This window comes from Falco biarmicus, chromosome 1 (genome assembly GCF_023638135.1).
Source record: "Falco biarmicus isolate bFalBia1 chromosome 1, bFalBia1.pri, whole genome shotgun sequence".
Classification (NCBI taxonomy): domain Eukaryota; kingdom Metazoa; phylum Chordata; class Aves; order Falconiformes; family Falconidae; genus Falco; species Falco biarmicus.
Genome location: NC_079288.1, coordinates 7,195,173 through 7,208,416, shown reverse-complemented (window position 1 = coordinate 7,208,416; position 13,244 = coordinate 7,195,173). Strand labels below are relative to the sequence as shown.

The window sequence follows — 13,244 nt, the reverse complement described above, 5'->3', positions numbered from 1 at the left end:
TTGCTAGATCATCTGTTACTTCTACAGAGGAATGCTTGCCAGGAAGAGATAAGGCACAAAGTATCACAGCCTCAGAAACCGTTAAGACTAGAAAATACTGGCATTTCTGCTAGGGAAGAAGAATTTAAAAGTGCCAGTCAGCATGAGATATGTCTTGTTCTTCATTTCTCAATTTTTACTTGGCTAGCAGGTGAGTGAGCAGAGTGCTCTTGTACTCGTGAGCCCAAGTACCAGGACAGTAATTTTGAAAAATCCATCCTGTTTTTGATCCTATTCTTGACAGCTTGTCCAGTCTCCTCTTGGGACTTGCCGACAGCAGGCTTCTCTGGGGGATTCTGGATCCCAGTGAAAACACACTATCCCAAGGGGTGTGCCACCCTGCTTGGTTTTGCACCCATGACTTTATTTCTTGTGCTCATCTTGCCATCTCTTTCCATCCAGTTCTGCCCCATTCTGATCCAACTGTTTCTTGCTGCCTTCCAAGACCAACCGCTCTTGAATTCAAATGAATGAAATTCATGCCGTAAATATTGTGAGCATGGTAAGGCCTTGTTAGAGCCACCCCTCCTGTCTCTGCCAGCATGTGTGTCTGGGCTTATCACTGCTTTCTGTCTGGGTTTCTTTGTGCATTGCAGCTGGAATGGAGCTTTCTGTGGAGGCATCCCAGGTCTGAGTGTCGTGTGCTCTGCAGCCGGGCTTGGGTCGGAGCAGCTTTCCAAGGCAGAACGAGCTGGGTGCAGGGGCTCTTTTAGACCTGGCATCAAGGGAGACCTGGCATGTGTCATTAAAGAGCTGTCTTCCTGCTAAAGCAGCTGGACAGCATTCCCAAAAAAGGCTTTGGCCCTGTGGAGAAATGACATCAGTGCAGATTATTAATTGAGGTTTGTGATACCTTTGGGGTTCTTACGCAGCAGATGTGTATCCATGCTGAGCATCGCTGTTACAAATCCTGTACGTGGCTGCGCAGTTGCACCAGGCGTGTGTGCCTCAGGCACGTGCTCCTTTACCTTGGCAGCCACACTGACACGCGTCTTGGAGCTGCATGGAGTGTAACATAACTGTTCCTCCTGCAGAATTGTTTTATTTTGTTTTCTCATTTTAACTCATGTGCTGTCTCTGGGGAAAGGATATGTTCCCCTTGGCTCCCAGCAGTACCATGGCAAAGTGCAGCTTATTTTTTTCTTTGCTGGCCAGGTGAGGCCCTTCATGTTTCCAGATGCTTTCTCTTAGCAGGGTGTGGGGAAGCGTTTTGGCTTTTGTGGAAGCCAGGAGCCTCCTCTGGCTCAGTGGGCACAGACCCACAAAGGGAATGTCTCTGCTCAGCATTCCTGTAGTGAGAATTTCAGCAACATTTTGAGAATTAGGAGGAAAAAGGCCTGAAGTTGGGGTGTGTCTCACAGGCTCTGACAATAGCTCCTGCCTCCCTGGAGATGATTATCAGCTTGTGAATATGCCCAACTCAAACAGCTCAAGCCATCTGTTTCTAGACAAGAGGGAGACTGCATGTTATAGAGGCAACGTGATTGTCTCAAAGGCAGGAATACTTGTATTTCATAGCTTTACCTTAAAAGATCACAAAGCCCATTCACAAGATCCGTGCCTCCAGTTCAGCCTATAGAAACTAGGCTCCATGTATATCTCTGCTCACAGGAAGATTTGTTGATACAAAACCAGGTAGATGGGAGTTTCACGTCAGTCACGTACCCCGGAAGAATGTCCCATGCTGGCGTCTCCTTCCCTTCCAAGGCAGGAGCCTGGTGGCACAGGGCAAGCGGGTGGTGTAAGAACTTCTGCAAAGGAGAACAAACCTGAATGCTGTGAACAGTCTAATTTTTGTCATAAATATTGCCAGTGCCTCTTTCAGCCCTGGACAAGAGTGTCCTCAAGAGACAAGGTACAAGCAGCACACGGGAAGGGATGTGCTGGGCCATCAAGTGCAATACTCTGCTGCCTGGCTGCTGCAGCTTTCTCTGAGCCAGCTTCCTTCCCCCCGCCCCTTTTTTTTTTCCTTTTCCTTTTGCATTGATTTGTGAAAGTTCTGGGACTGGAACTGCAGTGGAATTAGAGCTGGCTCCACAGAACACCTTTAGAAACATGTAGTCCTCATTTTTACAGGCCTGGGGTGAGATGTGGGCGCTGTGGTTAGAGCAGAGACCGTCGGGGCTGGTCAGCCCTGTGCTCTGAAGGGTGTGAGGATGCTCCAGTCCCTGTAATAGCAAGTCCTCGCAGCCAGACAAGAAGAGTATTCCTTCTCCTCTCCCAAACATAGGGATTATTTATATTGGAGTTAATAATTTGTGTTGTGTTTGCTAAATAACTGAGGTGAGCGATCTTCCTGGCCTTGGGACTTACATACCAAACCCATCACGTGCATCGGGGCCTGAAGACCCCTATTAGAGAGGTCGGGAAGGGGGATTCCAGGAAAAAGCTGCAAGTGGAAGGTGACAACACAATTCCAGAGGTTTCTCAATGGCAGAGGGGGTGTGGGTGAGCAGCCAGCTTGTGCTAGGGCTGAGGGAAATCAGCTTTAGAGCCTTGCCGGGTCTCATGTCCTACCGCAGGGTTGTGGGTCACCTTGCAAAGCAAACTCCACATTTGTACAGCTCCGCAGTGGCTCGTAGGGTGTTGTCCCCAGGGGAGGTTCACCTTGCTTATAAAATACCAATGTCTGAAGGGCGGTGAGCTGGCTGTCTCGGCCGCCTGACACAGGTGAACTGGGAGCACTTGCAACAGAGGAAGAGGAAGGTGTGGATCTTGGCCAACCACAAAGAATGTCTCCTGCTGCCCCAGCTGGGTTGTTCTCCAGGTTGACCTGGAGGAGGGTTTGGATGCTGGAGATGCTCATCTCACAGGCTGCAGCTGTGAGTGGGATTAGATGCACATTCAGCCTGCACGGCCCGGCCTGTAGGGACAGCCAGGCTGATGACATCTGCAAAGCCCCTGGAGGCACGTGGCCTCCTTGCTGTCTTCTCCCACCACGCAAGGCTGGACCTTAAACCTTCAGCGCCCGGGCCTGGGGCAAGATGAATCTCAGCTCTGTGCAAGAGCATCAGCAGGAAGGCGTGATCCCCCTCCAGAACGTCTCAGTGTACAGGAGATGCTTTCCATTATGGAAAATGTCAGTGATATTGAAAAGATTATATATATCCATAATACTTAAAGGCCTGTCAGCGATTAAAATGGAAGGCAGAGGCCGGGAGAGAGGGGGTGGCATTGAAATGATCGAGAGACATGACTTATTTTGTCATGTCATCTGATGCCTCCCTCTCCCCCCAGCCATGCTCTCGGAGCTCTTCGGAGCAGGGGAAGAATCTGCTCCAAATTTAGATCCCAGCCAAAAAAAAAAAAAATTTGATTAATCCAAATTGCAGCCGTGGCCTTGGGTACCAGAGAGGGAGCTGCGTTATGGGGAGGGTCGGCATCCCTCCGAGGCACTTCCAAGCCCGGGGACGATGATTTCTGTCTAAAAATAATAGGGGGGGGGGGGGGGGGGGGAGGAAGAAAAAAAAATATAAAGCAAAGCAAGCAGCAGCAAGCAGCGCCTGGCTGGCTGCCAGCGAGGGGCAGTGACTGAGCATTTACAGCATCCCCGCCTCCCGCATGCGGCGGGGCAGGGGCTCGGCGCCGCATCCCCCGCGGCCGGTACCGCACCGCGCTGCACCGCTTCGGGGGTGCTGAGCACCGCTGCCAGCACCCGGGCGGGAGCCGGGCCGGGGCTCGGGCGGCCCCGAAGAGGTTAAAGCGGGACCTGCCGCCGGGACCTGCCCAGCCAGCCCGGCAACTCGGCGGCGCGCAGCGGACGGGCTGCGGCCGCCTCCAGCCCGCTCCCACCGGCACCGGCACCGGCACGGCGGGGCCGCGCTCCGCTCCGCGCAGGTAAGGGGGCTGCGCGCCCCTCGGCTGCCAGGCTGCGGGGGGGGGGCGGGGAGGGGAAGGAGGGGGGAGGAGGAAGGTTCTGGACGCCGGAGCATCGCGGGCTGCGGCGGGCCGGGGGATGCCGGGCCCGAGGATGCCAGGCGCGCGCAGGTCGCTGCCCCCCGGGCCGGGCTGGGGGCCCCGGGCCCCCGCGGCGGGGACGGCCCCCGGGGGGCTGCGGGAGGCGGCGGCGCGGCCGAGGGCTCTGCCGGAGCCTTTCGCCGCCGCTCCCTCCATGGCGGGCGCTTCTCGCTGCCCTGCGCCTGAGGAGGGATGGAGCGAGGCTCTAATCCGCGCCCCCCCGCCTCCCCCCCGCCGTTCGTCTGGCCCCTCCGCCCCCTCCTCCTTTCCCCGACCCCTCCTGCGCCCCCCCCGGGCCGCTCCCCCCGCGCCCCCCCCGCCGCCCCCCGCTCCGCCCCCGCAGTCCCTGCGCCGGGCCGCGGGGCGATGGGGACCTGTCCCCGCACCCGGGTGTCCTTCTTCCACCTGGCCGCCTCCCGCTCAAGGTCACTGCGGTAATTCCATATGAGCTGCCCGGTGCTGCCGCCTTATCTCCCGCACGGCTTCAGTTTCACTCTCTTTATATTCCAGAGGAGGGGGGGGGGGTATCGTGTTTGATAAACCCCACTACTCCTAACTGCCTGCTGGCAGCGCTCCAGCCAGGGCCACGCTCCTCTCACCCCTGCCCCAGCCCCTGCTTCCCATTTCTTCCCACGCAGACTTCCAGGGCCATCTCATGGCGGGCGAAGTCCAGCTGGGATGGGGTCTCCAGCCAGGATGAGCAGTGCTGGAGCCTGTCAGGCTGGACCTGGGGGTTGTCCTGCCAGGAGACCAGCTGGAGGCAGGAGGGACTGTCCTGCCCCGGAGGAAGAGTCCCGGCATTTGCGGGTGTTTGCCGGGCCAGTGGCACCTTTGGAAAACACGACTTTATCTCCCGCCTGGGTGTTGGTGGAAAGCAGAGCGTGGGGCCAAGTCCTGTCGGACTTTGCTGAGTCGCTGCCCTTGTCCCGAAGGCGTTTCTGCATCAGGCAGGCAACGGCGTGGCCATCCGCACCAGGGGCTCACCCGGTGGGATCCAAAGGCCGTGCCGACAGGCTGCATTGCGAAAGGGAATCAATACAGGGAAGCCACTCAAGAGAAACTTCGGCCGCCCGTGAGTGTGGCGGTGCCAGGCTCCTCTGACTCACGGGGACGTTGCTGGCGGAGCCGTGGGGCGCCTGGCCGAGGGCCCAGGGGAGCAGAAGGTGCTGGACCGGTCGCACGGGTTGTGCGGGGAGCGTGGTGGGGGCCATGCGTGGCTCATGGGTACAGTCGGCACATCCCCGGCCCAGCTCCAGTGGGAGGGAAAAGTGTCCTGAGCCGGGAGAGGGCTGGAGCTCGACATGGTGCAGCAGTGGTGGTCCAGGGAGGTACCGGCACCCGAGGTGGGGGGTGGGATGGACACCGGTAATCTCTGTCTGCAGGCACTGCTGCGCGGGTGAGATAGTCCTCTGCCCGCAAGTGTTATCTCCGAGAGGGAAAAAATTGCTGGTGAGTTTTGTTGCAGCTGCAGCGGGAGCTCTGGGAGCAGCCTGGCTCCCCAGCCCTGCGATGCAGCTCTGCTGAGGGCAAGGCAGCTCCGGGCAGCCTCTGCCTCCCGGCTTTGCTTGGCCCTCTGACGAAATGAGGGTAAATGGTGTCTTCTGACTGTGGAGGGAGAAGGTGAGGATTAGGACTAGCACAGAGCAGCGGGCAGAGTTGTGATGGGCTCACGTGAAGATGGGTCCAGACTGACCCACGTCATTTTGCCTCCGTGCCGGGTACATCAGTGCATCCCAAGGACGGGCATTGCCTGCTGGGGAGGTACCAGCGCAGCTCCCGCCCATGCCAGCTCCTGCTGCCCCTGGCCCTGGGTCTGGATGCAGAGAAGGCTCAGGCAGCGCAGGGTTTTAGGAGAGGGGGCTCGAGTTATCCATCCTGCTCGCTGACCTGGTGCTGGAGATCAGCACCCCAAATTTGCCACCCAACAGCAGCGCGCACTTCTGTACCCACAGCCTTTTGCAGAACCAAAATTATCAAGTTTGCCGGGAAAGCCCACCCGAGTGGCTGCCGGCGCTGGTAAGTCGTGGCAGGCTCTGGTTCACAGCAGGGTTTTGGTTTTGCATGCCCCATCCTTGGCGGCACCGAGAGGCTTGGGGTGACGGCTGGGGTGAGCAGGGCCACGTGCAGCTGCACATAGCACATCTGGGGATACAGGGAAGCCCCCTGGCTGGCACGAGGGCTGAGGGCCTGAAACCAGCTTTGCCAGGATGGTGGTGCTGAGGCAGCCGGGATCTGGGGGAGGGAGCTGCCATTTTCAGGTGGTTACTTTTAGAAGCAGAAGTCCAAATGTTCCTGAATCTGGAGCCAAATCTCTTGGCGGCTCTGCGGTGCTGGGTATCAGCTTGCTAAGAGATTTTTTTTTTTCCCCTCGAGCATCCTGCATCCTGCGTGTCTTTGGGTTAGTGAGCAGTGACAGCCTGGCAGGGTGCACCTGATGCCCTGACGATGGGTGCTTCCACCTTGAGAAGTGTTCCAGGTGCCAGCTGAGGGCTCTGGGGATGGGTCTTGGTGGCTGAGGCGATGCTGAGGTCTCTGTGTCCCCATTCCCCGCTGCAGGCGCCGGTGAAGCTGCGGCTGTGAGCACTCATCCCTTCTCCACCGTTCCTGCCCACCGCCCGCAGGTCTCCGGCACCGCACAGCCATGACAACCTCGGCGCTGCGCCGGCAGGTGAAAAACATTGTGCACAACTACTCAGAGGCAGAGATCAAGGTGCGAGAGGCCACCTCCAATGATCCCTGGGGACCCCCCAGCTCTCTGATGTCAGAGATTGCTGACCTCACCTTCAACACGGTGGCCTTCGCTGAGGTCATGGGCATGATCTGGCGGCGGCTGAATGACAGCGGCAAGAACTGGCGTCACGTCTACAAAGCCCTCACCCTCCTGGACTACCTCATCAAAACTGGCTCCGAGAAGGTGACCCACCAGTGCCGGGAGAACCTCTACACCATCCAGACGCTGAAGGACTTCCAGTACGTGGACCGTGATGGCAAGGACCAGGGCATCAACATCCGAGAGAAGGTGAAGCAGGTGATGGCGCTGCTGAAGGATGAGGAGCGGCTGAAGCAGGAGCGTGCGCACGCGCTGCAGACCAAGGAGCGCATGGCCCTTGAGGGCATGGGCAGCGGCAGCCATCAGGTCACCTATGGCCGCCGTGCGTCACCCTACGGTGATGACTACGGCCGGGCACGGGGCTCACCCTCCTCCTTCAACTGTGAGTGTTGCTAGCGGCTTGCTTGGGCTCCCTGGGGCTCGCTGCGGGGTGCAGGCAGGCGTTGCGTTTGGTTTGTGCCTGCCTGGTGCCCATTGCTCCCTTCCATGTTTTGGAGTGGTGGTGAAGCCTGTCTCCATCCTGAGCCATGGGCAGAGGTTTGGCTGGGCCTGTGGTGAAGCCCCAACAGTGGTGGCAGCTGGCGGTGACCTGAGCCTTAAAGCCATGGCTTGTTCGTGGTAGGGAGTTCTGATGTGGGGCTACGTCCCCTGGGGAAGCCATGTGGTGGAGCTGCAGGCGTTGGATGGGGGTCTGGAGAATGCTACTGATGTGCTCCCCAAAACACCCCAGTCCTGATGCCACTCCTTCCCCTTTTCCTCTTTTATGTCCCAGCATCATCCTCATCCCCACGGTTCGCCTCCGACCTGGAGCAAGCGAGGCCCCAGACGACGGGTGAGGAGGAGCTGCAGCTGCAGCTTGCGCTGGCCATGAGTCGGGAGGAGGCGGAGAAGGTAGGGTGGCTCTACCTGCCCTGGGCTGTGCGAGGCTGGGCATCTCCCTACACCTTGCCTTGTCTGTGGGCACGGGGGGCCTTTCCCTGGGAGGAGGGAGGATTCTGGGGGCTGCCTGAGGCCAGTGCACGCACCTACAACCGCCCCAGGCTGCTTGCACTGTGCCCAGCGTCCAAAATCACCAGCAGACAGATGGAGGCATGGGCTGTCCCTGCTCCCCATCCTCATATTGGCAGTGCCTGCACCAGTCTGAGACCAGTCCAGCCTTCCAGACCCCAGGGTGAACTCGGAGGGGTGTCTTCTGGTTTCACCACGCACCCCCCCAAACCTGGCTGCCCTCTTCTGCCAAGGGCTTCTGATCTAAGCTCCCCCATTTCTCTTGCCTTCCTGTGGAGGTTTTAGGAGGAGCGCCTTGCCCAGCGCTGCGGTTTGCGTGGTGGGTGGGGGACCAGCAGCATCCTCAGGGCTGTCACCAGGCTGGGGGCCGGGCGCTCCCTCCCACTGGCTGGTCCTTTCAAACCAGGCTGGAAGGAGCAGTGGAAAACAGCACCAGGAGGAGCTGAGCTGGGATGGAGGCAGCAAGCAAGCTGCTGTCCCCAACTGTGAAACCTCTCCTAGGGCTGTCCCCTCTCCTATCTGCTGGCCACAGCCCTTTTTCCACTGGGGACGGCTTATTTGTGCACAGCTGAGATTGCCGCCGGCTGGCACGGTCCGTGTGGAGTTTGTGGGGACGGCTGGGCACACAAAGTCAGAGGGACATGGTGACCAAGGGGCTGTGTGCCCGGGCTGGTGGGTGGCCCCCCAGGGCTGGCACCAAGCCCCACGAGCTCAGTCCTGCTGGGGCAGGGGACACGCTTCAGAGACGGCATTTGCTGCAGCCCATCTTCCCTGCCCAATGGAGACTCTTTTGGAGACAGAGCAGAGCATATATCCCTATTTTTGTCCTGGAATTGGAGTATTTATAGCTTCCACATGCTGCTGCGATGAGCACTGTAGGAATATGCTCTTGCAAGCGTCGCCTGTTGGAATCCGTCTGGGCTGTGCACATGTGTGCATGCTTGTACAGGCGTGCACACACGCACACCCCCACTGGGGTGCCCATTCTCAGCCAGTCCCACGCTGCTGGACAAGCATCATGGGGTGGTGACAGGGTTGACATGGTGGTACAGGGACAGCTACTCCCCAAAATCTGTCTCAGGTCTGGGTGCTTTTACCCCAGCAGAGCAGGGCTGGGCAGGATCCCCAAACCGATGTCAGATAGCTTTGCAAACCTTCCTCCCCAGCAGGCTGCGGGGGTGATGGGGTGCCTAACCTGTCCCCTCTCCTCTGCCGATTGCGTTGGAGTCCCTGAAAACCTCCCAGGGGGGATCTGGCTGCCTGATTTAGGGTCATCCCAGCCTAGATGCAGAGGCAGGTGGTGGGGTAGGGGAAGGAGGTAGGGCGGTGGCCACAGGGAAGCCTGAACAGGAGCTGGTTTAAGGGACATCAGGCTGGGGGTCTGCAGGCAAAGCTGACTGGATAGGCACAGAGGTGCTGTGCAGGCAGGTGAGGGGCCGCAGGAGAAGCAGTGGTGAGGACAGGGACCTCCGAGCAGTCCCGCGAGCTGTGGGCAAGCTGAAATGTCACCCAATTTCCTCTGTTGGCAGAAGCCACTTCCTCCAATTTCCAGTACAGACGAAGAAAGGCAATTGCAGCTAGCGCTCGCGCTGAGCAAAGAGGAGCACGAGAAGGTACCTGTGCCACATAGCCCTGGGCGCTCCTCTCTCCTTGCACTTGGGCTTCTCTCTGGGGTGCCAGAGCCTGAAATGCTGCCTCGCTCCAGTGCCCACTTTGCTTTCGCTGCTCCGGGCTGTCTGCTGAGTGCTCTCCCCCTGGGCTCAGCCCCAGAGGAGCCGTCTGTTCGGATGCTGGGACTTTTCGGGGATGTGGTGGCAGCTCCTGTGCTGGGTCAGTCTCCCAGAGAAGGTGCTGGCTGCAGGGTCGCTGAGCTCATGGGCCCCATCCCTTGTCCCTGCAGGAGGTGAGAGCCTGGCAAGGGGAGAACTCCCTGCTGCAGAGAGCCACGGAGGAGACTGCCCAGGGCAGGGAGGAAGAGGAGGAAGAAGATAAGATGAAGAAAAGCCAGGTACAGCACTGGGGGTCTGGACAGCCACAAAACCAGCCTTGAGCTCCAGGGTGATCCTGCAGGTCTGCCCTGGGCTTCCCTCACCTCTTTATTCCCTTTCTGTTTGCAGTCCTCTATCCTGGAGCTGGCAGATATATTTGGGCCGGCGCCAGCCCCCTCCAGCCACACGTCTGCTGACCCGTGGGATATGCCAGGTGGGGGCAACTCACAGGCTGGCAAAGCTCGGGACAGTGGCACAAACCTCTCCCTTGCCTCTGTCCCTCCCCGGTCCCAGGAGCTCCACAGGAGGGACCTCTTGCTTCTCCTCCCTCTGCTGCACGCCCCGGGCGGTGCTGCTGGAAGCCATGGTCCCCAGGCACATCCCTGCCACTCAGCATCCCTCCGTGCCCTGCACCGTTCCCGTCTTCTACAGCTTCCCTTCTTCTTTCAGATGTGAAACCCAAAGCGGAGCCGGCAGCCTCCGCCTGGGCTGGTGCGGCTGACCCCTGGGTGCCGGTCCCGGCTGCTGGCGGGGAGCCCCTCTCCCAGGCAAGCACCTCATCCCAGCAAAGCTCTGCCGGGCCCTGGGATTTCCCACCCGGCACCACTGCAGCCTCCGACCCCTGGGGGAAGGCGCCCATGTCTTCTGGCTTCCCTCCGGCGGACCCCTGGGTGACAGCGTCCCCCCCGGCCCAGGTCTCTGGTTCCACACCAGCTGCTGACCCTTGGGCTGCCGTGGCCGAGCAACCTCCTAACCCTGGTAAGAGGCTCCTTGATGGGCATTTTGGCTGTGCTGAGGACTGCGGGCAGCGCTGGCCGTCGCTGCCCTCCTGTGAGTGGGCATCCCAGGGTGCTGCTCCCCCTTCCTCCCACAGCCAGCTCGGCAAACACCCCCCACCCACTCTCCTGCCCCACAGCGGGACCTCTGCTTCCCCCACTTGAAGACTTCAAAGAACTTTTAGGGTTTCTCTCTGCACAGAATAGGCTGCTTTAATTAACACGGCATAATTAACGGAACCCTCCCATGGGAGCGGGTAGCAGCTGCCACACCGCTCGCTGTGACAGGGTGTCCTCCCCGGTGGCACCTGTGTGTTTGCTCACCCCAAACCAGCCCTACGTGCCCTGCCGGGATGGGACGTTGCTGCTCGCAGGTGCCGCCTTGCAGATGAGGAAGCGGTTGTAGGAGCAGCCAGTGTTTCAGAGCTCAAAGCTGCTCTCGGTTCCTCCTTGGTGCTTCCGAGGTCCCGCGTGAGCTGCCCTCATTTTTGGTCCCTGGGGAGGAGAGCAGAACCCGGTCTGGGGGCCAGGGCTGGGTGTTACAGCTTTCCTGTTCCCTCTGGGGCTGGGAGAGGGACCTGCCTGCTGTGGGGGATGGCTGCGAGCAGTGTGGGGGCTGTCTTGGTCTGCAATGAGCCCCAGTGGTCTGGCCCACCTTACCCTCCCCTGCTCAGGCCAGTGCACGTTCTCAACCCCCAGCCCCGCGCCCCCCCACCGCACGCCCTCTTCTCTGTCTCCTTGCAGGCAGCCGCCCCTGCCTCTCTCCTGCCCGTACATCTCCCGCCTCTCACCTCCCCGCTTGCTCCCCTCCTTGAGTCTCACCTCTTCCCCCCAGCTCCAGGGGGGGATGCTTTCGACCTGTTTGCAAAGCCAGCCGAGTCAGCCGAGCCGCCGGAGCAGGAGCCCCCACAGCTGCCTTCCTCTGCCAAGTCCACCAGCCCCGTCGGTAAGAGCCAGGGGAGCGGGCAGGGGCCACTGGGTAGGTGGAGACAGTGACCTGTCCCTGCCCATCGCAGGGAGGCAGCTCCAGGGCTGGCCAGGCTGTGTGTGGCTGTTTGCTGGTGTGGCCAAAGCTTGTTCCCACCTGCAACCGTGTGTGCCGTGGGCTTGGGATGCCCCGTAGCTGAGGGGGTGGCTCCAGTCCCCCTGCATGCCCATGTCCCCAACCCTGCAGTGGCTCGGGGTAGCTGGAGCCTGAGCTCCACCGCATCGAGCTGTGACCTGGGGCCAGATGTGCCATCAGCCACGCTGCGCGGTGACAGGGATGCCGTCACCCTTGGTGTCTTCCAGCTGGCTCATGTGGCTTTTCTCCCCCCCCTGCTCCAGAGCTAGACCCCTTTGGTGACCTGTTCCCCAGCAGCAGGCAGGATGCAGCAAAGAGCTTCGACCTCACCAACCTGGCCGACTCCCTGCCCGAATCCGGCAAGGAGCGGAAGGACTGTAAAACCCCCGAGGCCTTCCTCGGCCCTGCCGCCTCCTCCCTGGTCAACCTGGACTCCCTGGTTGCACCTGCTCCAGCCTCCAAGACACGGAACCCCCTTTCTCTCGAGTAGGTGCCATGGTGTGGGCTGCTGCTGGGGGCTTCCCCGGGCTGGGCATGGTGGGGTTTGGGGGTTGAAGAGGAGGAGGATGAAGAGGGCTGGGGATGGTGTGGCTGCCCTAACATCTGCCATCCTTTCCTCGCTAGGTCTGAGCACGCCGTCCCCCACCAACCCCTTCAGCCTCGCCGAGCAGCCCAAGCCGACGCTGAACCAGATGCGGACCAGCTCGCCGGTGCCCGGCCTGCCCGCCGGCCTCCCCGCCAACTCCATGACCTACAGCGCATCCCTGCCGCTGCCCCTCAGCAGCGTCCCCCGCCGCCGCTGCCGCCCTGCCTGCCTCGGCCAGTGCCTTCCCCCAGGCTGGCACCTTCCCCGAACTCCCCAGCAACCTGCCGCAGCCTTTACTGCCGCTGAGCGGCCCCCCGGCCCCCCCAGCCGCTCCGGGGGGGCTCAACCCCTTCCTCTGAGCCCTCTGGACGTGTAGACAGACTCTGACCCCATCCCTGGCTGTTACACATCCCCCCGTCAGCCTTTCCTCCTGCCAAGAATGGGGGGGGGGGGGGGCAGCGTTTCACTAGCTGCAAGGGAAGGTGCCCCCCAGGCCAGACCCCTCCCCGTGCCCACAGGCTGGGGGGAGCCAGCATGAGCCCCTGTGCTTGGCAGGCGGGAGGGGACCCCCTGCCGGGGGGGGGGGGGGGGGGCGGGAGGGAGCCGTGGCGGGACCCACCGTAAGGGCTGGGGGCTGCGCAGCGGGCTGGACTGGTTGGTGCATGGGCTCTCGCTGCCGGACGCCCCCCCGGGGTAGGGGGCTTTGCCCCGGCGCCTGCGGGGCGCTGGGGCCGGCCAAGCTGGGCTCCCCCCGCGCCCCCCCTCGCCGGGATCCCCTGGCTGTTACCCCCCCCGCCCCGCTCCCGCCGCCCCTCGCCCCCTTCCCGCTCGCTGCCCCCCCCGCAGGAGCTGCGGGCAGGGCGGCCCGGGGCAGCCGCTGCGGGGCCCCGCTCCGGGCCGGGGGGGGCGGCGGGGGGGATGTCTTCGGGGCTGCTGGCGAGCGGCGGCTCCGGGCTGCCTGTGAGACAATAAAATGCTCTGACGGACCCGGTGTGCG

General features: G+C 61.1%; 1 protein-coding gene and 1 long non-coding RNA gene across 3 annotated transcripts; one reads left to right on the top strand and one right to left on the bottom strand.

Moving 5' to 3' along the window:
- Positions 1-382: 382 nt before the first annotated feature.
- LOC130144548 (uncharacterized) lies at positions 383-4,533 on the bottom strand. 2 transcript variants are annotated; one of them, XR_008820159.1, is made up of 3 exons: positions 4,402-4,533; positions 1,564-1,790; positions 383-843 (listed from the first exon to the last, which is right to left on the bottom strand). It is a non-coding gene; the product is annotated as an uncharacterized LOC130144548 (long non-coding RNA). The 2 variants fall into 2 exon arrangements; XR_008820158.1 differs by having other exon boundaries at positions 383-1,790.
- Positions 4,534-5,041: 508 nt separating this feature from the next.
- Positions 5,042-13,233, top strand: EPN3 (epsin 3). Its single transcript, XM_056328416.1, is given in 11 exon segments — positions 5,042-5,159; positions 6,553-7,208; positions 7,599-7,717; positions 9,364-9,447; positions 9,735-9,842; positions 9,952-10,036; positions 10,273-10,581; positions 11,434-11,544; positions 11,925-12,141; positions 12,284-12,461; positions 12,463-13,233. Coding segments are annotated over 10 exon segments (1,926 nt in total). The 5' UTR covers positions 5,042-5,159; positions 6,553-6,637; the 3' UTR covers positions 12,607-13,233.
- Positions 13,234-13,244: the final 11 nt, after the last annotated feature.